Source organism: Chironomus tepperi, unplaced genomic scaffold (assembly GCF_022539635.2).
Source record: "Chironomus tepperi strain 1889 unplaced genomic scaffold, CSIRO-AGI_Ctep_v1 contig_8, whole genome shotgun sequence".
Classification (NCBI taxonomy): domain Eukaryota; kingdom Metazoa; phylum Arthropoda; class Insecta; order Diptera; family Chironomidae; genus Chironomus; species Chironomus tepperi.
Window position 1 is genome coordinate 576,929 of NW_027226130.1, and position 26,208 is coordinate 603,136.

Genomic DNA, 26,208 nt, shown 5'->3' on the forward strand with positions numbered 1-26,208 from the left:
TAAAAGCTGTTAACTCTTAAATTTAAGAAATCCTTTAAGTAAAATTCTCTTTTATTACCACCAAATCCAACTGTAGAAAATTAAAACGACTTCATGATGAATGAGTCAGCATAATAATTTAGCTTAATGAAGAAGCTCAAAGATTTAAGATCAAGATATTTAAATGAGGAAAAAAGCCATTTCTATCATCAAGCATCGTTTAATTCGTTACAGTATGTGCATCTGTCCGTGATTGCGTAAATATCTCCAAAAAAAATCACTGTCTTGATCAAAAAATTTTGCAATGACTGAATTACATACATTTTGGTATCATAAATGTAAGTCATATTCCGTGCATGAAACAAATTAAGACAATAATAATTTCTCAAATCATAATAATAACAATTGCCATGTGCACTTAGTATTTATACATATGTAAGGCGCTAAAATTATCAAAATCTACCTGTCTCTTATGTATGCAATTACTCAATTCCGTTTTTCATCAAAAAAAAAGAAAATTGTAAAAAAAAAATTATTAATTTCTTTCATAATTCTTCTTATTCTTTCTGTTGTGTAAGAGATGACCATGAAAATGAAAAGATTGGCTTTGGATTGCTCATTTTTTTGTGTATATGTATTCGATGGAGGCTTGAAGCTTGACGTAAGTACTGATATGGATTGTAATTGTTGCGTCTAGTGCGCACTTCCTGTGATATGAAATGTTTTGGTATAAGTAAGCTTAAAAGCTTAATTAAGAAATTTCAAAAATTCAAAAATTAACGGTTTTCAAAAATTCAAAAATAACGGTTTACAAAAATTCAAAATATATCGGCTTTCAAAAATTTGAAAAATTCCGTTTGTACAAATTTGAAAAATAACGGCTTGCCGAAATTCAAAAATTTCGGTTTTCAAAATTTAAAAAATAACGAATTTCAAAAATTCCAAAAAATCGTGTTTTCAGAAATTCAAAAAAAAACGCTTACAAAAATTTAAAAAAAAACTGTATTCAAAAATTCAAAAAAATTGTATTTTCAAATTTCAAAAATAACAGTTTTCAAAAATTCGAAAAATTCCGATATTTAAAAACTAACGGATCTTATTTATTCAAAATAACGCCAGCTATCAAAGAAAATCCGAGACACAATCCTAAATTTATCTAAGACACATTCCTTATCAAAAACCCTTTTTCAAATCCCAATTATCCGTTAAAAATTAAATTTCTCTTTATTCAGCTTTCAAACTCTCCAAAAATCTTCATCTTCTTGAGGAAGTCTAACATAAGCGGCATCAAGCATATCACAAAGTGAATGTAATAGACAATTACATTTCCCCCGAAAAAAATCGCGCTTAAAAGAGAGGTAAATGACTACATGTGGCTTAGCTCCGATGTACTTACGTCACACAACAATAAATTGTAATTTACCAGAAAAAAAAGGCAAGAGTAATAAATTCAAGTGATTTAACTTAATTTCAATCAGTCTCTCAGTGAATTTTCTCGGTGGTACTTGTGTTGTGCTGTTTTGTCTCTAAAAAAAATATTAGATTTATATAAAAATGAGTGATTTAGAAAAGGTGTGCATATTTTTCATATTTCCTAGCAGTGTTAATGCAATAATGCAGATCATAATAATATGAATGATGAGAATTACTAATCGTGACACAGTGAACTGAATAATGGAATACTTGGGGGTCCTAGTTTTAAATAATTATCAAAATCCTGAAAAATCTAGCTTTTATTGAGTTATATTTAGCTTGTTGTGACTTATTGTGACTAAATATCAATGTGGCCACACTTAGTGCTCCTTAATAATCCAAAAAAACTCAATTCTAAACATCCAGTAACATCCAGTAGTTAATTCCCATCAAAATCCCCTTTATCAAAACCAAAGACACCCAAAAAAATTAATCTTTATTTTCTCATTCTTGTTTACGTTTTAGTATCAAGTTAAAAGCACAACTGAAGTTGATGAATACAAGTGTACATTGAGTGATGAGTTGAAAAAACTTGCAGAATCGGAATTACGCGAAACGGACGATGTCCGTACTCATGGAATTAAGGCAATGCGTGATTGGATTTTGGACAATCCAAGAATTGTAAAATGTCGTATGGATTCATCATTTTTACTCAGATTCTTGAGATTCCGTAAGTTTAGCATTCCAATGGCACAAGAGGCTCTCGAACGTTACTTGATCTTCAGAGAAGGACTTTACGGATATGATTGGTTCTCAAATTTGGATTATAATCGTCCAAATTTGGTTGATTTACTCGATAAAGGTGTCATCATTCCACTTCCTAATCGCGACAAATCTGGCCGACAAGTTCTTATGTTCCGGTTGGCTGCTGTTGATCCATCAATCAATGACATTGGAAACACCTTCTTAACATTATCGACTTTGTTCTTTGAATCACTTTTGGACATTGAAGAAAATCAAATCCGTGGAATTAATTATTTGGGTGACGTCACAGGACTTCAATTAGGTCACGTTAATATATTTCCACTTGAAACGTGCTATAAATTTGGAAAAAACGTTGAGGTAAATTAAAAATAAAAAATATTGAAGGTCAATTAAGCGAATTAATGATGCGGTATAACATTGTATTACAGAAAACCTGTGCGGCAAGACATAAGGGCTTTCACATTGTTAATATGCCATCGACTGTTCAATATATTGCCAATTTTGCTCTTAAGCATATGCCTGAGAAGCTTAGAGAGCGTGTTAGCTTCTGCAGCACCATTGAGGAAGTCGATTGTATTGAGAAGAAGAATTTACCAAAAGAATATGGCGGTGAGGTGTCAATGGAAGACATGATCAGTGAGTATTACCATTTTAAATGATCAAAATTGAAGAATTAAGAAATAACGGTCAAAAAAGATTTGAAATTTTTGCGTCATTTTTTCGCATCACTTCCTGCCACTTTTACTTTCAAAAATAAATCAAACAAAACAAAAACGCTTAATTAAAGCATTAAACGCTTGAAAAACTGGCATTTCGGCAGCCTCGATGACATAATCAACAAAAAGTTTTTACGTAAATTAATCACACAAAATTTCATTTACTATTTACAGAGCCATGGAAAGAGAAGCTCATCGCCAAAAAACAACATTTCTTAGACTACAGTAAAATGCAAGTAAACCAAAAGTTATATCCACAACAAGTACTCAAATGTGTTGTATCAGCACTAAAAATCAATCTCAACTCATCGGATTTATTTGAACAAGCCAGCAATTGTAGTGAGGAAGATCTCAGTGGACTTCAAGGAAGTTTCCGTAAACTTGAAATTGATTAAGACAAAATCAAAACAAACTATTACATCTGTTTAAGGTCAATGCGACATGTAGCATATTGTGGCATGTGTAAATGCAGCTCATCTAAAGATTTTATTATGTGATATTAAATGACTTTTGCTCACATATTAATCTATAACTAGAGTAATGTGTTAATTTGCACCAAATTATTTTTTTTAATTATTTTCACAATGCTCACTAAAGTCCAAATATTATTTTAAGGCACAATGCAGGCTAGACAAGTCATAGACTGTTTTTCCTTTTTTATATACTTTTCTTTGTGGTTGACAAGTTTTACTTTTTATAGTATTAAATCTTTTTGGATGTATCATGCATATTTTTAAATAAAAAAAAAATTGGAAGATCTGCCTTTAAAAAAATCACAAAAGAAACAAGTTCTTCTCAATAAAAAAACAAAATTTCGCACATTTTAATCCAAATGATGCTGCAAACAGCTCTTCAGAATCATTTTTACTTTTGTCGGGATCAGATCAGCTTCACATTTGATCAAGCTTGTTGTTATTTGAGACATAAAGTGTTAAGTTAAGTAAGATCATGGTCAGAATATTAGAAAAGGTGAGTAAACAATTAATTACGCAAAATCCACGTGCTTATTAGATATAAAGTGTATCTAGTCATTAACATTGCACCTTCACTTACTGTGAAGCACTTAGCAATGCAATAAAATTTTGTCAACTCATGCTTGATTGATCAAAACTTAAAGGGTGAGTCACCTTAAAAGCATAGACATAAATGTCTGCAGACGGCAGGGCAGATCATTTTCTTTTATACCGGAACCAGTTTACAAAAGGGTTATTGTCCATCAAACTTGTTTATATCGATTTGTGCTGAATCATTTGCTCTATAGTCAATTAGAAGATCGTTTGAATTCATCTGAATCTTTTGATATTTTCCTTAAGTGCAGTGTCATGTTGTTTGCGTGTTTCTTATCATCCCGTCTTAACTGCCTTGGATATAAACACGTCTTAATGGAAAATGACTTTAGGAGCTTTGTTTCATTAGAAGTTATTCAGGTCTTCGTAATGTCATGAGAATCAGTGCAAATCCTTGGCATATCTACTGAATATATAATTTGATTTAGAGACTAGTCGTTGATGGGAATTGAACCCACGTGCTCACAAAAGAGTGATAAAGGTATCCGGTCTGTTGCCTAGCCATTCGGTCACAGAGGGCTTGTTCTAGAACTAGCAGATACGCCTATATATGGCTCGATACACCCTGAATCCGATTTATTCAGACACCACAGTCTTCTGATTACTGATTTGCCTTAGAGATGTCTAATTGAGTGAATTGCTATCATCTTTTAGAGTAAGGTGTCAATGTTGTTACTTTTTGGCAGGAAAATCTCAGTTTTTGGAGGAAAGTCATAAAAAAGTTAGTTTTAATCAAGATCTAAGCTAGTCTTGATTAAAAACAGAGCTCAAAGTTAATTCAGGCCAATTTCCAATACCAAGTCTATTACTGATCTTTACATTCAAAGAAGCTTCAAGAGAGCTTCAACATTGTCATAAAACATGATCCCAAAAATCAAATTTTTATCCTCTAAACTTGAATATCAATAAATAATTTTAGTGGATAACGTGACTGATTTGCGAATTTTGCCATGATTTTTATGCCTTCCTCACTCTCTTAACCAGATACCCACATACAAGGGCACTTACAGAAGTTGAATCTCAATGACATTAACTGAACTTTATCAAATCAAACCAGTCTAAATGTTGCAAAAAATAATCATGCCATTGCCATGAAAAAGTCCAAGTTCAGTGAGAAACAAGTTCTTTCTTCCGTTTCTTATCGTTATTCAAATTTTTAGCATAAAAAATTGATTCAAGGTCATCAAATATCAAGATAACTTTTATAATTTATTCTAAATATTTTGCAAACATTAATGATTATTTAGTGGTCAAAGCAAGCTTAACATCTGATCATCGAAGAAAAGGGGTTGGTTTGTAAGTGATGTCTACTGAGTGGAAATAAGATAAGGTGCTGGAATTTGAAGTCAATTTAAAGGAACAGAAGTAGAATGAGGTCTCAAATGCTGGTTCAAAACAACAGTAACCTGGGAAAGTCAATTCTGTTCAGAACCTTACTACTTCTAAGGTTCTAGAGAAGAAAGCACATCTTCCCACAACATAATCCGAGTGGGAATCGAACCGATGTCCTTTAGATTACATACTAAATGCTCTTACCTACTGAGCTACCCAGAGCTATTAGGGAGCGTCGCACAATGCTCACTTAAACCTTGTTCTATATCCAGTGCTCATTGTTCAGTTCTTGTCGTTGTATTAGACCACAGCATCAATCCAACAAAGTCGAGCTAGACTCAACATTTCCATATCAAATCCAAGTCGACTCCAATTCTCCCTAATAGACCTCATTTATGAACTAACCCTAATTACACCTAAAAATTCGCATTTCATTTCAAATCCAGTTCTTCATTTCCTTGAACTTATTTATTTATTCATTTCAGTATCAATCGAAAAGCATCACACCAGTCGATGATTATGAATGCACATTGAGCGATGAATTAATTAAGGCTGCAAAAGATTTGCTTGGCGAAACATCAGAAATTCGTGATAAATGCTTAACAGAGTTTCGTGAATGGATCTGGAACAATCCAAGGATAGAGAAGTGCAGAATGGACTCAAAATTCTTGTTGCGCTTCCTCAGAATCAACAGATTTTCAATGCAGCATGCAAAAGAGTGTTTTGAGAGATATTTAATATTGAGAGAAGGCATTTATGGATGTGATTGGTTTACAAATTTGGATTTAAATCGTTCGGGTCTACAAGAAGTTCTCAATGATGGCTTATATGTCGTACTTCCGACAAAAGCCGTAACAGGCGAAACTATCGTTTTGGTCAGATGTGAAGCTTCTAATCCGAGTCATAAAGATGCCGGAAATATTGCATTTTGTGTATCAACGTTGGTGATGGAAACTGTATTTGAGGAAGAAGAAAATCAGATTCGAGGATATAGGCTGATTTTGGACATGTCTAAAGTCAAATTGAGTCATTACTTTATGTTCAGTTTTAGCACTTGGTTTAGGATTTTGAAGCATGTCGAGAGAACATTTACTGGTCGACACATTAGTTGCAGTATCATGGGATTAAATCCAGCAACAAGATTCATATCTAATTTGATAATTAAGAATATGAGGGAGAAGATGAGACGAGTTGTTTCATGTCTTTCTGGTCCACAAGAACTAGATTTTCTTGATACTAAATATCTACCGATTGATCTTGGTGGAGAATATACAATTGAGCAGTTGATGGGTAAGAGTTGATTCTGATGATTTAACGGATTTCAAAAATTTGAACTTTAACGGTTTTCGAAAATTTGAATTTAAAGGTTTTCAAAAATTCAAATTTTGATGGTTTTAAAAAATTTGAAACTTTTCAAAAATTTGAAAACATTCAAAAATTTAAATTTTACCGGCTCTCAAAAATTTGAATTTTAACGGTTTCAAAAATTTGAATTTTAACGATTTTGAACAAATTTGATTTATATTATTCCAATTCCAGAGCCACTCAAGAAAACGCTAGATTCATGGAAAGACTTGTTCTTAAGATACAGCGAAATGAAGATCAACAGAAAATACTACACGGATGCAGTATTGAAATGTGATTCCGGTACATTACACCATACATTGGAAAATAAGAGTGCCAAATTGCTTACTATGTATCCAGATGAAAATGAAAATAATTAAATATTGTGTGATTGTTTTGTGACATGTATTTAGACGTGATTATTTTGTATCTATATATTTGATTAAATTGTATCAATATTTTATATTGTAGCCAAACATATTAAGGAATGCGAAATAAAAATATTAAATTTAAATTTAATTATTGTTTAATTTTATTTGAAATGATTTCATCAAAATTACTCGATTTTAATATTCCAAGTTCATTTAATCCACCAGATTAAAAGCTTAATCCAATCGGATTTATTTCAAGAAATATTTTCTTTAAACGGTTTTTTAAAAATTTGAATTGAAAATGAATTCAGCAACGTTTTGTAGTTGATTTACCCTGTTTGACTTTTAAAGCTAAATTTAGAGCTTAATTATTTACGCTAAAGTAAATCTAACCAGCTATAACTAATTCTAATCATCAAATTCATCAGATATTCACAATCAACAGCAATAAATTAACCAAAACTTTCAATTCCATAACGGCCACAAAAAATTCAAAAATTTCATTTCAGTCAGATTTCATTGCAGGAAAGTTTCAAAATTAAAAACTTTATTTATTTGAATTTAACATTAATTAAAGACTATTTAATTAGCAATAAGTATCTTAAGTTTAACACAAAACCAGTTATAATGTTGTGATTTTGTTGGAATTATTTCAAATTCTATCATTTCGATGTATTTTAAGAGATTATTAATAATAATAAAGTAAACAGACGAAAAGAAAAAAATTTCATAATGGAATTCAATCAAAATAAAGAGTTACTAAGCAACACATTGGCATTGAATGTTGCTTTACAGACGATAAAGGAACGATGTGTACATCTTCAGAAACGTTTATATGCGCTGGAATCAGAAAATTCACGACTACGACTCAATTCCGTTTCAAACAGTGATAAATCGAATGAATCACGCAAGGATAACTCTTTGTTATCAGAACTAGAAAGTTTGCGTGCTAAAAATGCTGAACTAACACTGCAGAAGAGTCAATTGACAGAAAACTTGTCCATGATATCGACCGAAAATCGCAAGCTATGGAAACGATTGAGCCACTTAACGAAAGAAAACATTAGTGAAACAGACATCACAAAGGATGAAACAACAGATGATGATCAATTAGGTGCAAAACATGCTAATTTAATTAGATCTAGAACATTTACACAAAATTCACCGCATCAATTGCTCAGGGAGCGAATTGCAGGCAAAAACATTGGTCCAGATAATGACGATGAGCTTGAGGATATCTCATTAATTAATGACTGTACCTTTACAGCAAGTACTGATAAATTCAGTAGCGATATTAGTGATTCAGTAGAAATTGAGACGAGATCATGTGCTGAAGGATTGCTCAATATCAAAAAGGAAATACTTAAACAGAATAGCGATTTGAAAGTAGCATTAAGTAATTGGAGAAAGCTTAAAAGTAAGCAGACGATACATGTTTTAATTAATATAAAATTTTTAACAATATTGTTATTTTTTTTTTGCAGATTCAGATTTGTGTTCATGTAAAACATCATCGAAGACATGTGAGAGCAATGTTAATAGCAAGAAGCCGCCAACGAGTGACAAAATGGTCATGACAGAGCGTGATTTAACATTAGAGTTTCTCGTTGACCAGGATCCAGCCAGTAATTATGAAACTGTAAAACATGAAACAACCGTTCTTGATGACCTCATTGAAAAGAAAAAGGCAGCCGATTTGTCCGAGAAGGTGATTTTCTATTTCAACTGCTTTAGCCTTGGAAGAGGCTGCAGTGTTGGTTTTAACGGTTGGATTTGATTTGAATTTCAATACATTTGTATGGTTTTGATTTTGGGAATTGTAGTGTTCTGGAAGAATTTGTAGGGATTTCAAGAATTATTTTGATTGTATTGTTCTAATAATTTAGAATTTGTACGGTTTTGGACCACTTTACTGCTTTTGAAATTCAAATCCAATTCGACCGTTATATTTTATAAACATACCTAATTAAAATTTTGTTCTTTATTCTAGATCTGCCCGATGTGTGGAAAGTTCTACACCCAAAATATCTTATTCGAGGAGTTTCTCGATCACGTTGAATCACATTTCACGGATAGTGACATTGAACAGCTCAGCATGGAGCATAATTTTGAATTAGTATCACATTCTGTTGGAAACTTTTAATTAAATTAATTGCAGTAGCCTTCAGTTCGATTTTTTTTGACTACTTTATTACTCTTCATTGATTAATTAATTTAAAAATTTTGTTATTCATATTTTTTACTATGTTTAATGCTTCCATACGAACTAGTTAGTATATATAGAATAAATTGAACATATTCAACCAATATTTGATGTCTTTCCTACTATTGTTGAACTAACATCCAGCTCTTTTGTTTCAGCATTTGGTTGTGTTGATTTTTGCAATAAATTCTTACTGAACCATTGTGGACGGGGTTTATCCATTTCTACAATACGTTTGCCATTCCAGAATTCTGATGATTGTTGAGCTTTTTCGCCATCATAAAGCACAACAACTTCCTTGTCTACTGGATCTAATTTTAATTCTTTAATGATTTTTTCCTTAATTTCATTTGTTTCGTCTTTGATCTTTGCATAACAATTTGGACATAAACAATCTCTCTCATGATAATGTCCACAATTGTTACAGACCTTAATGTACGGCTTCTTTTGTAATGTTTTTAATCCTTCTGGTCCTCCGCGATATGGAATTCCGATTTTTCTTGTTTTTCTCACTTCTAATGTTCTTCTAAACACTGGAACTGCAAATAAGAATCCATCGCCTATTAAATCCTTTAATGAGAATGGTTGTTTTGATGGAACTTCTGGTTGATGATTTGCTAAGACTGTAAGTGGCTCTAAAATATTGAAAAAATGTCAATAAATTAACTTTAAGCTGTTGTTTCGACATGACTTGATTATGTTACCTGGTGGAAATGGATAACGACCAAAAAGTGATGGAATTATTGTCTCAGCCTGTCGCAAAAGCACTGTAATTTCACTAATCAATCTATTCATTTTGTTATTAAATTTTTATGCTCAACATAACCTAACGAAATTGTCAACACAAATGCAATTGAAATTCAATAACTAACAATGCTGGATTAAAGTACTCTAATTTATACTATAGGACATAAAATTTTAATCATTCTTGCTCGTAAAATTATTGTAATTAGAGGAGAATTAAGTTTAAAAACAAGAAAAATTAATTATAATTAACGAACTTTCTAGATTTGAACGGAAAAATATGGTAGTGTTGGTGAAGTGAAGCGAAATAATCTGCGAAACCTTCGTGGCTCAGTTATTTTCTCTATATTTATGAGAATATTTTAATTTTTAATAAATTTCTAAATTTTTAAGAATTGTTCTAAAAAAGCTTAAGCACAAGCTTATAACGTCTGTAAAAGTCAATATTTTGGTGTATAACTCGTTAATTTTCATTGTTTAATTAAAGTTAAAAATACAAATCAATAAAAATGATGAGAATTTTTCCAGAAAAATCGCTTTTGTATTGCCAAGACTCCTTTGATTTCAGTGATTTCTTGATAGATTGATGTTTAACTATAAATCACACATGTTTTATTTAATCAAAGTAAGCAAATCGCTGGAAAAATTAGTAAAAATGAAATTTTCTGTGAAATTTTTGTAACGGATTTTTTGTGTTTAAACTAACAGTCCCTTCGATCCTACGCGTGTGTAAAAGTGTAGAAATTTCAAGAGCTCAACAAAAATTGAAAAAATCATTAAATTAGCTAAAATTTAAGCATGTTTATGAATTAACAGATAAATAGTGAATTACAGTGTGCATTGAAATTGCAAAATTTAGTTAAATTTGTGAATTTATAAGATTTTAATCAATTTAGAATTAAATATTTTCCAAGAATCTACAGTGACGCAGTGAAAAGATGCAAAAAGTTCAAACGTTAAAAATTCGTTATGAGTTAAAGCGCTTTTATTTCCGACTGCGCATACTTGTTTACAATTACATCGTAAATAAAAAAATTGCATAAGATTGCAAAAAATTCAGAAAATTGAATTTTAACCAATTTGTCAGTGATTAATAGTGCTATATACATAATACATAAGTGATCAACAGTCGCGAAGACCTGAAACATTTGTTCGTGTGTTTTTCTTTCATCCCTACCAAATAATAAAAAAAAAAATATTTTTTTTAAGTTTTGTAAACTTAAGAAAAAATGTTATCGCGCTAGTCATTTCAGAAACAATTTGATCATCATGAGCGTAAGTTCGAATCGGGCATCTAATTGCGCCCGTCGTTTGGTGCAAGAAAAATTGTGCAATTTGTTGTTCAATAACAATCAAAAATGTATTACGGTGAAAAGACATTTCGGTTCATCTTATTTACCGCAAACAACATCCAATTCATTTATGAAGATTTATCAAGGCAACAACAAATTTGGAACATTTATTAACAGCATCAGACATAGTCAGGTGAGTTGTCATTTGTCCAAAGTTTGTCAAATTTAAGATTTTTTTTTATAAATTTTTCCTATCAATTGCATAACAAATGAGGCAAATTTTTTTTTTCTGTTCCGCGCGTTATGTGCTATATGCTGTGTGTGGTGCAATGTGATAGATATGATAATATATGATCAAAAAAATAAATAAGTTAATTAATAATAAATATCTCAATCATGAAAAAAAAGAGAATCAAATGAGAATTAAAAGAACTGAACTGATGAACTGATAATGATGATGAATATTTTTTGTGGATATAACGTGATTAAGTGAACAGTTACAGAAATGAAAAAAATAAAAAATATATATAAAAAAAAAATATGTTAAAAAAAGAATATACAGCAATCAATTAAATCAATTAGCAGTAAAAGAAAGAAAATAATAACAATTACACACATTTAAGGCAGTAAAAAAAAAAAATGGAAAATTTCTTCGAAAAATTTCTCTCGTCTTCAAAATATATGAAAAAAAATGCTGCGAAACATGATTTTCTATATGCAGGAGAAAGATACAAAGTAGATACATCTATGTGGAACATTCAATAATGGATTGATGTGCAAAAAAATAATATAATAATCATTATGCTGTTTAATTAGTTCTCTCGAAAACAAAAAAATGTTAAATCTCGAGCATAAAATTTGTGGGTCGGGTGGAAGTGATGGATATGATTAGTACTGTTGCTGGTCGTACAGATCAACTGTGATCCATTGGCTGTGATTAGTGGGAAATCTGGAAGTGGAATAAATATCCAGAACAGGACTTTTGGACTGTGCTGTTGTTGAATTGACTGTGATCCTGTTCAGATCAAGTTTAGTCTCGATCAAATCAAGTTCAGATGCATTTTGTAGTTCAGGAGCTTCAGTAAGCCGGAGCTGATTGTTGCTGGATATTCCTTCAGATTCCTTCAATATTCATAAATTCTAGACAGGACTCTGTCTTTAAATCTCTAGAGTCAGTCAAAAAAGTCCCAAAAAAAATTTCATATATTCAGAAAATTGAGCCACCAATTCGGGTCCAGTGCTTCATTCATATTATATACATACATATAGTCTTTTTTTTCGAAAATTTCTTTTCTTTTCACTGACCGTAATATGGGAATTCGATGTGTGTATTTAGCTCTGACTCTTTTTTTATGATATATCGAGCCTTTCACTTTTATAAGTATACACACAACATACCAAAAAGCCAAACCAGCAAAAAAAGCTTCCAAAATGAAAGAAATGAAATTTTTTAAAATCGCCGCATTCGTATCATCACTTGGTAGCTTCTTTATTCGCTATCATTGCTCACTTCCAGCCAAATGTTTAATTTTATACTTTTCAACTACTTTACCATATTATTTTATTGTAAAAAAAAACTGAAAATAACAGCAATGAAATCATTGTTCACAGTTGCTAGGCTTTATTTTCTATGAAGTCAGCAACGTTAAAGTGAAGAAATTGTAAGAAGTAAAAAGTGCTGTTGCTGAGTGGAATGAAGGAAGGAAAGAAAAATATAAAAAAAGAGAAAAAGAAATGAAATGTAGAACGCGGGCCACTAAGCGAGAGTTGAAGCAAGCAAGTTTACCGTGGTGCTGTGCGTATTGATCTGGCTTATAACTTTACGTACCGCTCTTTCTCTCTTACATCGCTCATTAAAAGAAATGAAGAAGAAAAAAAAAGACGATGAAAAATTGAGTTTCTTAATAAAAATTATTCAAATTTTTGTCTCAAATTTGGAGATTTTTTATTTTTTTGTCTTTTTTGTGTCTTGTTTCCTACATCTGGTCGAAGTCTATTGATTTCATATCTTTTCATTTTTCTTGTGTGTTTCATCAACAAATTATCTCTGTCTTTTATGATTTGACCGATTCTCTGCGACAGAGTTGGGGAATTTAGTTGGTTTTTTGGAAAGATTGGATTGACTGAATTTTGGAATTTAAAATTTAAAAAAATTAAGTTTCAAGTTTTCTTTTAAAAATTGATGCAAATTTTTCTGCATCTATTTTTTGATTTTTTGTGATCATTTTCTGCATGATTTCCTAACGACTCATGCTAAATCCTAGTTAAATTTTGGCTTTTCTTGCCACTTTTCATCAATTTAAAAAGTGAAACATGAAATGCATTTAAAAATTTGTTTTTTTGAGTTAAATTTTAAAGATCTTATCAAATTTTCCAATTGAATTTGGGTGCATCATTCGAAGTTTTTAGCGTCAATTTTCTCATCAAAAGTTTTCTGAACACTTAAATAATCCAAAGAATCAGCTCAGTTAGCTTAAAATTAAAGCAAAAATCAATCTCACAAGTTTTTAGTATTTTAAACTTTTCAAACCAAATTATGAACTTTTATTTATTCTCTATAAATATATTAAGTCAAACTTAATTAATTTCACCAATTCTTCAATTTAATGAATTCATTAATTTCCCTAGTAAATTGCAACTTTATTTAATTGCTTCTTAAATAAATATTTGATTATATATGAATTTAAAACCACCAGATGTACAGATGTATTCGCGATAGTAATGAAAATTTGAGACTCAAATGACTTTGAAAATTTTATTAAAACATTTGTTCAAATATATGGTTCAAAAACATATGAAAATGATGTATTTAAATATAATTTCAAAAAAACCTTAGACAACTCAACTTACTTTACTTCTACAATTTAAATTTTTAAATACCCTTTTTTAAAGGAAAAATTTTTTTCAAAATATTTATTTTTCAAAAATTAAAACAAAATAAAAAAATTCAATTAAAACTTTTAAAGTTTCAAAATATTTAAAAAAAAAATTGAAATATTTTTGATGAGATAATATTTTTCAAACATAATTGTAACTGAACATTGATGTTATATTTCCTAAATTACGACTATTCTCTCATTTTGATGACATTGATCAGAATCCGCACCGGCTTACGGTTGATATCATTTTCAAACTTGACTGACCATACAGATCAATTTGATCCATGACTGCTCTCAGTTCATTCAAATCTTTCTTTTTGCCAATTTCAGTGTCAGACCTCAGACATCATCCTGTAACTCTAGTCACCATACAGGTTCGTGATCCATTCGCAACTTACAACTTCTGGCTTACGTTGCATTGATACCTATGCTGGCTCATGTTGCGTGCAGAGTTAGGCCAAACGTCCATACGGACAAAACAATCATGACATAATCCTATGTCAACAAATTCCAGCAGCAACTCTGATCTTAAGCATTCGTCAAACACATTTTTATCGTGAGAGAGATGGAAGATATTTTTATATATTTTATATATATTTATATGAAAAAAAAATCTTGAATGAGTTGAGAGAAAGAAAAACGAAAGAAAAAAAAATATTTATTATAAAAAAGCAGCTTCACACGGCACACACATGGACAGTTCGCTATCGATTAAAGTAGGTTACAAATTCTTGAAATACGAAAAAAAAAATCGTAAACGACCAAATATATGAATACTATTTATATGTATAAATTTCAATATTTGTTATAAAGCTTTCCTTGTTTTCATTATTGCGACTTTCTCAATTCGTTGGCTATTGCTTGCTTGCTTCTTTTTTTTATACTTCTTCTTCTTCTGCTTAAAAAATTAAAACATACCAAACGATATGTATTATGCATAGTGTAAAGTATGTGCTTTTCTACATTTTTATTTTTCGCCTCTCTTTGTCACTTTCTTTAAAAATCTTTCATTTCATATTTTTTTTTGGGGAAGCAAGTTTTAATAACTTGTGATTATTACATTTCTTCTGCTGTAAGTTTTTTTATTTTTTAACACTTACATAAAAAGCTCTCTCTTTTTTTTTCGCATGTGTATATATCCACATATCTATTTAGCTGGCATTGCTATCAAAAAAAAAAAAATTATTTACAGTTTTTTGTCATCGATCTTCTTATGTACAAAAAAATTTGTACTACGCAGCAGTTGATTATATATGTCATATATGCTAAGTGAACTGTAAAGCTCTCTTTTGATGTGCGATTGATTATTACACAAGAGGAGAAATATTTTTTGAAAATCCCAATGACATATTTTTAAGTGACATGGAGGAAAAAAGTGCATTTTCTGATGTTAATATACATTGACAGCTCGTCTATCTCGGCGATTGTTAGCTTGTTATCACGTTGGATAATTCAATGAAACGTAAAAAGCTGAAGACTTATGAATGAGAAAATGTGTTGAATTGTCCTGTAAGATATAAGCTGACATATTTCATAATTTGTCATTTTCATGTATTTTTGAGGCGATCGTTTTTGCATCTTTTGATACTGAACGTACTATTGATGCGAAATTTTTCTGCATCTTTTTATACTGAACGCACTTTTGATGCGAATTTTTTTGCATCTTTTGATACTGAACTCACTTTTTATGCGAATTTTTCTGCACCCTTTGATATTAAAGACGCTAAAAGATGCAAAGAAATGTTTGCATCTTTTGATACTGAACGCACTTTTGATGCGAAATTTTTGCATCTTTTGATACTGAACGTACTTTTGATGCGAATTTTTTTGCATCTTTTGATACTGAACGCACTTTTGATGCTAAAAGAATTTGGCTAAATTTTAAATTGCAAATATTTTTCCTTCAAATGTTAATTTTGACGCAAAAAATGTGTGCCTTGTTTGAAGCTTCTAGTGTCTTCTTTATGATAAACACATTTTCTGAAGCGAAACATTTCGCGCAATTCTTCTACTCCGCAGATCGTCTTCATTTATTGTCTAAGTCTAAAAACAATTTAATCTTCTATTATGATATAAAAACCTCAGTAATTGCAACTCTCAAGCTCTTTTGGCTTAATAATTTAGAGAAAAAATTATGAATTTAGCTTTCCACCTTCTTTTGTTTAAAAGACAAAGACAAAAGAAATGGTCGCGCAAAAATTATCTCACATTTACACTATTACAATTTACCGCTCGAAAATAGATGCTATTTAATGTTTATAACCATGCTGAAGATTCATGACATTTTCTGTTAGAATCATCTTACTTAGTCAAACTTGCTTTGCTGGTCGTACAGATGATCTGTTATCCATGGCATCTCTAAGTTGGCGTATAGAATTGGCTCTATTAGTGGCTGTCGTCTGCCAATTATCAATACCAATTCCATCAAAAGTCTAACCTTTAGAATATTGTCATATTTGAATCTGAATGTTAAATGCAACTGTTTGCAGCGCGTGTGCATTAGCATTCTGAGTTGTCTTTTATAATTTACACAAATGGGAAGTCCAAAGCACATGTATTGTCAAAGGAATTTGTTTATTTTTGTTCTTCAAGAACAAGTAGGTGTTGCTATTTTATTTATAGATCCTACTGAATTGAAAATTCTTTTTTCGGGTTCCTCAATTGTATTACTTATTTGCTTACTTCCTTGTCTTGGACGCACGTGGGCCCATTGCTGCGCAGCTCTATCGAACCACGTCTTAAGTCAGCTCTATCCTTCCAGAACTTCTGCCAGTTCGGAATGTTAAGGACTTTAGCGTCTTTTTCTACACATCCAATCCAAGAATTCTTTGGACTTCTTCGAGATTCAATTCCATTATGTAGTCATTTTGAAAAAAATTCAAGAATAATTCAATTAATTAGAATAAAATACCCAATAAATTCCTAAATACCCTCCTGATCATATTAATCTCCTCAAAATATTCAATAAACAATATTCAAAATCAAGCAAAAACGTGTTCAATATTAAGAATCTTCGGTCAGATCTTCTGTTATAACAAAAAAAAAGCCCCGATGATAAAATCGTAAATATCCAAAATGATCAAACACCTGTTTAAATGTGCGACTAAAAGTTTGTCTACTAAGAATAGTGCAATAATTATAGGCGAAAAAAAAAGTCGATTAAAATTCATAATCATCATCTTCATAAAATACAAAAATCCTACACGAATATTCAATTAAACAATGTCAATAGATTATGAAACGCAAGAAGTAAGAAAGAAGAAAAAAAAATTGAAAGGAACAAGTGGAAAAAAAATTCAAGAACGCTATATGCGCGTGATGGAACACGTGATGAATACGGATTTTGGTGATTGCGAACTTCTTATTACCTTCCATTCTCTTTTTCATCATCATCATCATGTCTTAAGTAAATCAAATACGGAAATTAATTCTTAAATCGTCAATAGTTGCAGTCAAATGCTTCTACTTGATATGAACTTCCGACTGTATTGAAACATAAAAAGTCTCTTTTTTATTATTGATGTCTATTAAGTGAGCAAGACAGATGGTTTGGTTGAAGAAGAAGACCGCGTGACAGCGAAGAAAAACTTGAAAGCCCCGAAAACGGCAAGTGGATTTTTGAAGCACGATGAATGAATAAAAAAAAATTGTAGTTGATAATTTCAACCATCAAAATCACATGTGAAGGTCTTCCTGGTGTCTTTCTATTTCTTTTATTTAATGATGAGCTAGTCAAATTATAATCATAACAATCACGTGAATAATTTTTTTGCGGAAAGATAATAAATTCGGCATTTTGTGAAGTGATTAATGCCGCAATCCTCAATGAATGACTTAAACCTTGCCAAAAATCTTCAACGTGAATAGAAAAAAAGGTTATGTTGCAATTGTACGCATTTATGCTGCTTGTACTTGTACTTAATAGTATTAAATTCCGGTTTAATAATGCACAAATAACAACGATTCGCATGCAAAAAAATATTCGCATTTTCACGAACCAGACACAAACCCTAAATCAGCCACAATTGTATGTGTACGGAAAAAAATGGCAATTATGATGAGTGCACATGAAAAAAAAAAAAGCTCTTATTACGCACTATCGACTGTGTTAAAATGACTTTTGGAACGTTGAGCGTTGCGTAATGCCTTTATACCTTATGTGTGAGTCTTTTTCAATTTCTTTATTTATTTCGCATATCAACAATCAACCGACTTAGCATGATAAAAAAAAATTGATTTTTTTAAAAAAATTTCTCTCTCCTGTTAAATGCCGAAAATCAGGTACAATTGATAGCAAGAATGAAAGTTCGCACAGATATTCCATTCATGATTGATTACATGAAACCTTTAGGACATTTATGACTTTCATTTTTTTATACTCGGCTGTGGTATTTTGAGAGTTTTTCAAGGATTTGTTAAGAGGATCCATTACTGATTAATTCCTGAACTTTACGACGCTACCCATCATCATTATCATTGAGAGATTAAGGAAGATTTGAAGATATCAATCATATCGACATGCATCACACACACACGCCCATGAAATTTTTGAAAGTTTTAGGTCAAGCCGATAACGCGGCTGATGAAAATTCTCATTTTTTATGTAAAAAATCCCTATTGCCTAACAATTGTCAACCTTGGAAGTCACGTTCAAATGTGACGATTAGTGATTATCGGCAACGATGAATGTTGAAAAAAAATTGAGAAAGATAAAAAAAAATTTTTTGTTGATGGTCAACATCATAATATTCAAATATTGATTTGAGACATTATTGTGTTATGAATGAATTTTTATTTTGGATGCTACAAGATTTGGGGGTGATTAGGCAATTACGTACAACAGTAGATTTGAATAGAACAAGTAGATTAATCGATCAAAAATGCAATTTGAAAGGCCATCGTGACTCTGATTTGGTGGCAAATTAGATTTGAATCACGCCAATCTATTTCCAGATTTTGGATCGATTGACCAACTTGTGCTGTTTGGGCATTTAAGTCCAGCAACGATTTTATACGTCATTTTCAAACAATCCATCCTAGATTCATAAACTTCTTCATCTAAACTTGAATGATAATATTTTTATAAGCATGAAAAAAGGGCTCTAAAATGCCATATACAGATATATCTGTGCTGGGTATTATAAATATGCTAGAAACTCGTTTCAACTTATCAACAATGTCGTGTTAATGAAAGAATAAGAGAAAAAATGTGTGTTTGATATCAAATTCTTTTTTTTCTCTCTTTTTTTCATTTTCGTGTCTTACATCACGAATTTTTTTTTGTGTCCATGAAGCTTTTATTGCCTGCATCGGCTGAAGAAATCTTGGTGTTATCTATATTTAGTGAAAATGGTATAAGACAATTGTTGATGAGTAGGCAAAGTGTGAAAAATCAGTGGACTGTTTCTTTTTAAATGTCTAGTTGCTTGTTGCTATGACAAATGGTTGTTCTAGTCTTTTTTGAGTCTTTGTCAAGATTTTCTAGTCAATTCTGATCTTTTTTAGTTTTTACAATTCTTTTCAATTCAAAAATTCGTAATTTTTATGATTTTTACACACAAAAATTGCACAATTTACTATTTTTGACGGTTGTGCCTGATTTTGGACATCGAATTTCACAATCCAAAAATATCTAAACTTCACGTCCCTAAACTGTCAAAATCATCAGCAACAGCTTCCTGTCGTTGACCAAAAAATCACCCAGATCGAAATCCAGACCGACAACTCTGTCAACAGCTGTTATTATAGAATTATCATGTCTATGCCATCACTAAATGTACTAGTTATAAATCGGAAATACCAAAAAATTCCATGCAATAATGAATTGATAGCTGTCAAGTACCATCTGCAGGAACTAATCATTACAGTTATTGTTGTGTTGCAAGCTCATTTTCGATTAATTTATGCTAATTTAAAATCAAAAAAAGAGATTAAAGATTTTATGACGTTGTAGATTTTTTTCAAAATTCTTATTGGAACCTCTAGATATATCTCAAATGAAAGAATTTACGACATTTGTAGTAAAACAACTGCAAATGTTGTCTATAACGGATTTTTGTGTGGAAAACGTGAATGTTGAATGCATTAATTTCCAATTTTATTCCAAAATATTTCATTATTAAACAGATTTCATCGTAGATTTAAAATTAAATGCCACTTAGAATGCATAAATTTTGAGTCCATTCTTGTTTGCAAAATGTCAAATTTGATCATATTTTAAATATGGTTAGGCCAATATTAAACATGGCAGTTTGAATCCAAAGATCAATTAATTTATCTAAATCTATGCAAGAATTTGATTGCCTTGATTTGAAAATCTTAATGCATTAAAGACTTGCTAAAGACTATCCCAAACGGATATTATAAATATTTGATACAAGAATATTCAAATTTTTATTGAATTTCTGAATTTTATAAACTTTAAATATTGATCATTATCAAATCCACTTGTCAGAATTTGGCATTCTTAAATTCATAGCTTAAATAATGCAAAAGAAACTCAATGAATGGTTGCATGCCCCTCGAAATACAATACTAACGAGTCGGAACCTAAAGATCCGTTTTCAATCCTGGAGAAAAGTCTAGTTGAGTGTCTTTCGCAGTTATAGCCAGGTCAATTTGATCTGCGTGATTCACGACACACTAATCGTGATTAGGTACACTGTGTGACATACCCTGGGTCTTAGTTGCGTACCCCTCCAATCCGAACTTTGGACATTGCACCAAAAAACAAGAATCCTCAAACACGGACTTTATTTTGTCAAATATTTTATTTGCTTAAAATATTCCTCTTACTTTCATCACATCTTTATGCAATATTGCTTTATTATGAAAATTTGATTCGCTAAAAATAGCATCGCAATAAAAAGTCAAAGAAATCGAATGGTTGAAAATGAAAACTGTGTCACATAAAGACCAACAATATCCACAACGTCATTTCTGTATAATTTTATCAACAAGATGAGAATTTGGGATTGAAAGTGATGAAATTAAGTGCTTAGATTGACTAAATTTGACGAATTTCTTACTGTCCATTCTTCAATATTTGATTATTCAATGATGACAATCGTTCCTGCATACCATAGATTTTTCAATTAGTTATCAATATCAAGCATGAAAAACCAATACCATTATCATCAACCACGAACTTTAACAATGATGCTTCAAAAAAAAAAAAATGTCTGATGGCCTTGATTTTATTCGAAGTATTTCGAAGAGAAAAAAGAAGCAGCATCGAGGTGAAGAAGAAAAAAAAATATTAAAACCATCTCAGTCAAGTGGCTGATAAAAAAAAAAAATAGTCACCACATCTTATAAACTGGCTCGCTCATATGATGTCTATAAGTGGGACATATACATAGGAAAAATGTTAAAAAAAAAAGAAAATAGTGTGAGTTGTTTCGATTTTTACTGTATCTGGAAATATCAACAGCTTGTAGTATTTTAAACTTTTAAAATTCTGGTCTACGGCATAGTAGAAAAATGTTGCAATATTCTTGATTATTGGTTTTAAAATGCTTCCTGGTTACTCTTTGAGCCTTTAAATTAAGAATTTCTAAAATATATTAAATATGACATTTTTATGGGTTTGGAAGAGACACAATAAAATTTGCTAAAATTCTTTTGATTGCTTGCACGCGCAAAGCATTTCTGGAAATTTTATTGGCTATAAAATTTAAATCGTATAAAATTCTTACGAATTCATAAGCGTAGTTCCAGACAAGTTGGATATTTAAAATGCTTAATCCAGAGCAGAGCTTGAAGTTGACTTGGACTTTGTATAGAAAGGCTGACTCAAGTCGACTCGACTCCATAAATCTTCGGGACGACTTCTTGATTAGATCTAGAGTTGACAAGGATTTAATTGTTGAGACACCTCTTGACTACCCAAAAAAAGTGGAATACGTACTTAATTGAAGTTAATTGATGCGCCTTTTTGGATTTTCGTAGTCCAAACTCCTAAAGCCTAGCCAGTTCTGATTAAATCAAAGTTTTATGAACTTATACGTTTTATCCATGTGAATAACAAGTTATACATGATGCGAAATCTAGATCATCTTTGATTTCCAATTTAGACACAACTAAAAACGGTAAAAACGAGTGTAAAGTCCAAAAATATTGAAATTTGTGAGATTGACAATCAAAAAAGCACAATTTTTGTCGGCAGGTGAAGATAGACTGTTAATTTTAGTGACTTCAACTCAAGAATGACCAAGTTTGGGTCTTTAGGATGACCAAGTCTGAGCCTTGAGGATGACCAAGTCTGAGCATTGAGGATGACCACCTTTAGAAACCTCTTTTTTTTTCATTGATTCTTAATCATGCGAATTATACATGAAGTCGAGCTCTGATTTTATCCTAACCGACAATGAGCATACTCATCTAAATGAGTGTGTTTACGAGTCTATTCAGTATTTACTAATATGCAATATAACTAAGCATTGTCAATTTTGTGAGCATGCTCATAAGCATGCTCTTTGACTGGTCGTGATTGATGTACCAAAACTTAGGTCAACTAGACCTTATCTATGAAAGTTGTATCAAATCAAACCAACATCAAACAAACTAACAACAATTCAAACAACCATAATCGGAAAATGTAATTTAAAAAAATTTCAGTCACAAAAATTTGACACAAACCATTTGACACATGAGAAATAAACATGTGTAAAAAGGCGGAGTAACAAAGTCATACCGTAATATTAAATCAATGATAAACAGTTCAAGGTCTATCGTTGATTGAAAAATTAAATGAAAAGACCTGAATGCATTGGTGTCAAACCAAAAGTTCAAGTCAAACAAATTTCTCACCTTATCAATAATATTTTCTCACCTGCTGGCTAAAGATTGCAAAAATGACAACATTCCAATGGACATCAACTTCAACAAAAAAAAAAAAAGAGTTTAATATTTATGTGATATTCATACGCAATAGGCTATCAAATTAAAAAAAATCTTGCAAAATTAGTTTTTCAATTCACATACTCGCATTTATTCGTGCCAAATGAATATTTTAAATGTCTTGCAATAATACATACATGAGTCGATAGCTCCACATACACATGTCTGACGAGAATCATTCATAAAAAAAAGAAGAAAAAATGTACTTAATTCATAATTGAATGAAAAGAAATGAAAAACTAATTAATTGGAAGATAATTTCTCAATTGAAGAAATTTCCAAAAAAAATTCATACATATACAAAAATTATAATTTTCTATCTACTGCTCTTTGTGTGATCGCGCATTATTCGCGAAGTGAAAGTGAGACGATGCCGATTATGATGATGAATAAAAAAAAATGAAAAGAAGTATTAAAAAGAGAGAAGTAATAATAAAATTAAAGTGAGAAAGTGAGAGAGAAAGAATGATGCTCAAAAATTGAAGGAGGATTCACCATGACTCATGAAATATTTAAGAAATTGAGGAATTTGAGGTTAATGGGAAATTGTAAAAATATTCGAGTCATTTTTGGATGTTTTCGCCAAGTTTTCGCTTTGGATTTATCATAACAAGTTTGAGATTTTAATGATATTATTTACAATATTGCCTTCAAATGATAAATTTGTCTCAAAAAGAACAGAAATTGAAATTTATTCAAAAACACCTAACAACCAGTTGATCAAGATTTTGACTAAAAATGGATTATTTTCATATTAAAAATCTTAAAATCTGCGATCCTTTCTCAACATTTCTAAATTAGTTTAGCAAAAAAATATAAATTACAGCCATAAATTTTACTTGTTTTTTGTGCAAAATAACGAAAGAACTGGATTTTTTTTATGTTAAAACTTGACTTTGAGATCATTAAACTTGAATATTAATTGAGAAATAAGAGCAAGTTCCTAACAGCTATAATTTTCTTGATTTAGTATGATATCAAGAGCTCTGTTGGTATTTGATTGGTATTGACTAGGGATGTCAAACTCAATTCTTGATGTGTACCCAAATTTCCATAGCATTGTAGGACTTGATTGATTTGAAAATAAATCAAATGATGCACAAATCTTCTTAAAGATCGGAAGCTTCCAACTAATGTTAAATTTCACCTACAAAATCATTTCCCTAAAAGCTGTAGCAATATTAAGACTCAAATACTTCAAATCCCGATCCACAAATTTACTAAAAAGAATTTTGTAGCAAATTTAGGCTTTCAATGGAACCATCCAGATGCGTTTCTGCATCTTTTGATTTATTTCTAGCGTTAGTGAGATTAAGTAAGTTTCAAATTTTTTTAAGGATTTGAGTTTGACATCCCTAGTATTCACAGGAGCTCCTAAACAATGGGTCGTTTACCATTTTCGTTAACAGCACCCAAAAACCCTCATATTGACAATTGTCTGATCATTTTCAATTATATTCAAACCCAAATCCTCTGAATCCCAAATTTATGACCAAATTCACCATTCTTCAATCAAAACATCCAACTCACTTTACTTACTCAAAAAAGTAACTCACACCTTGCTGCACTTGCTCTTTCTGCATACTTCAAATACTTCTCTTCGTTAAAAAGTAAGCATTAGAAAGAGTAAAATTGAAATATTTATTACAACAAGCATATTTGCAATGTGCATTACACAAGTCTACATTTTAAATGCCGTAATACTCAGCTGGTGCATGAATTTTTTTAAAATTTTACTGTAAATTTTGTTTTGATTATACACTTGAAAGAAATTAACACAATTTGCGCTTCAAATAAAGAAGAAAAAGTATAAATGCGTTAAATTTGGTATAAATGATAGGTTTTTAACATCAATTTGTTGACCTTTTACCATTCATAAGACATTCAATCTATCAAAACATGCCATTCATCAATAAAAGAAGACACGCGTCATTTTAGGCGATTTTATTGCAAAATATCCCCAAATTGCTCTTAACTACTCTACAATAATGACAGACGCAATTGTAATCAAATAAATCAAAATTGATTAATTCATTATTTACACTTTGTAATCCTGGCTTTTAACATCACAGCTGTATATCGCTATTGAATGAAAGATTCGTTGTATTACATTAAGAAATACATAATTTAATGTGATAATTAATCTTTTAAAAATACTCTCGGATGAGCATGAACTATTGCGTTTATAATTATTAATCAAACTCACCATCCAAACGGTAGTTAGCACTTTAACGGTTCCATGAATTTTTAAAACTTTAACAGCTGAATATTACGTTCCTGACGTGATCCAATTCCACACACAAAAAATAGCAATTTTCGACCTCGTATAGTCATGACGTTGAGGAAGAACGTGTCAATTAACAATAAAAATTGCACATTAATATTAATAGCGTAGGTACTTGAGCATATGATGTCTTACAACAATTATTTCTCATTAGGAAGTGCCAAAAAGATTAAGAACTTTAAAATCTAATTAAAATTTTCAATGATTCTTGAAGTGAGAAATTAATTCTTTTAGGAAGTTAACAAGACTTTTGATGATTTATCTCCATTGTATCAAGTTAGTCGATTTGCACTTAGTAAACAAGTCCATGATGTGTGCATTCGAATTTTGTTCAAGGTAAATCTATTCTTAGCTTTACTTCCTTAATTGCTGAGCGGTTATTTTGCACTTTCAAGTCTAATCAGTCAATGAAATTAATTAAATATATTTACACGTCAATCTGTTGATGCATATTTGTATACTTACTGGCATGTGAGCTGTAAAAATAAGTCAATATCTGTTATGAATACTAATCATTGTCATCATCATCTTCAAAGTCAGTCAGCCTTATTATAAATTTTTTTTTTGTTTAATATGGTTTGTACGACATTGAATTAGATGTCTTAACCGAAAGAATGGTCTTCTTTTATTGCTGGAATTTCAGTAGTCAGTTTATTGCCTAAATTATAAATTCACGTGACATGTTGTCCACTGACATTTAGAATTTTCTATCAAAGATCTTCTTTTTGTCAGTTGGACTTTTAATATCATGGCTAAATAATGGAATTCTCTTTGTGTAAATTGACGCAAATTTGTGATACGAACGTGAAATTCAGTTGAAAAATGCTTGGCATGACGTTTTACATAATTTAATTTTTTTTATTAGACAGTTGGTTAGATTGTAAAGCTATTCGGAAGAAAACACCTTGCCGGGTGAAT

The 26,208-nt window shown here is 30.8% G+C and overlaps 4 protein-coding genes across 4 annotated transcripts in view; 3 read left to right on the plus strand and 1 right to left on the minus strand.

Annotated features, from left to right (window-relative positions):
* Nucleotides 1-1,424: 1,424 nt before the first annotated feature.
* On the plus strand, nucleotides 1,425-9,294 carry spn-F (Protein spindle-F). The gene is made up of 7 exons (XM_070652834.1): nucleotides 1,425-1,551; nucleotides 1,918-2,514; nucleotides 2,586-2,793; nucleotides 3,048-3,262; nucleotides 7,672-8,404; nucleotides 8,472-8,695; nucleotides 8,978-9,294. The coding sequence occupies exons 1-7, from the start codon at nucleotides 1,534-1,536 to the stop codon at nucleotides 9,128-9,130; spliced, it is 2,148 nt and encodes a 715-aa protein (XP_070508935.1). The 5' UTR covers nucleotides 1,425-1,533; the 3' UTR covers nucleotides 9,131-9,294.
* On the plus strand, nucleotides 3,711-7,135 carry LOC139100434 (clavesin-1-like). Its single transcript, XM_070653031.1, has 3 exons — nucleotides 3,711-3,842; nucleotides 5,758-6,562; nucleotides 6,812-7,135. Exons 1-3 carry the CDS (start codon nucleotides 3,822-3,824, stop codon nucleotides 6,994-6,996), a joined length of 1,011 nt encoding a protein of 336 aa, XP_070509132.1. The 5' UTR covers nucleotides 3,711-3,821; the 3' UTR covers nucleotides 6,997-7,135.
* mRpL32 (mitochondrial ribosomal protein L32) lies at nucleotides 9,156-10,021 on the minus strand. Its single transcript, XM_070653041.1, has 2 exons — nucleotides 9,895-10,021; nucleotides 9,156-9,825 (listed from the first exon to the last, which is right to left on the minus strand). The coding sequence occupies exons 1-2, from the start codon at nucleotides 9,983-9,985 to the stop codon at nucleotides 9,287-9,289; spliced, it is 630 nt and encodes a 209-aa protein (XP_070509142.1). The 5' UTR covers nucleotides 9,986-10,021; the 3' UTR covers nucleotides 9,156-9,286.
* Nucleotides 10,022-11,094: 1,073 nt separating this feature from the next.
* Nucleotides 11,095-26,208, plus strand: part of qless (decaprenyl diphosphate synthase subunit 1 qless) — a 69,305-nt gene continuing 54,191 nt past the window's right edge. The window contains exon 1 of the mRNA XM_070652639.1: nucleotides 11,095-11,419. Within this exon, the coding sequence (XP_070508740.1) occupies nucleotides 11,204-11,419 (216 nt within the window). The 5' untranslated portion in view covers nucleotides 11,095-11,203. The remainder of the gene's footprint in view (nucleotides 11,420-26,208) is intronic.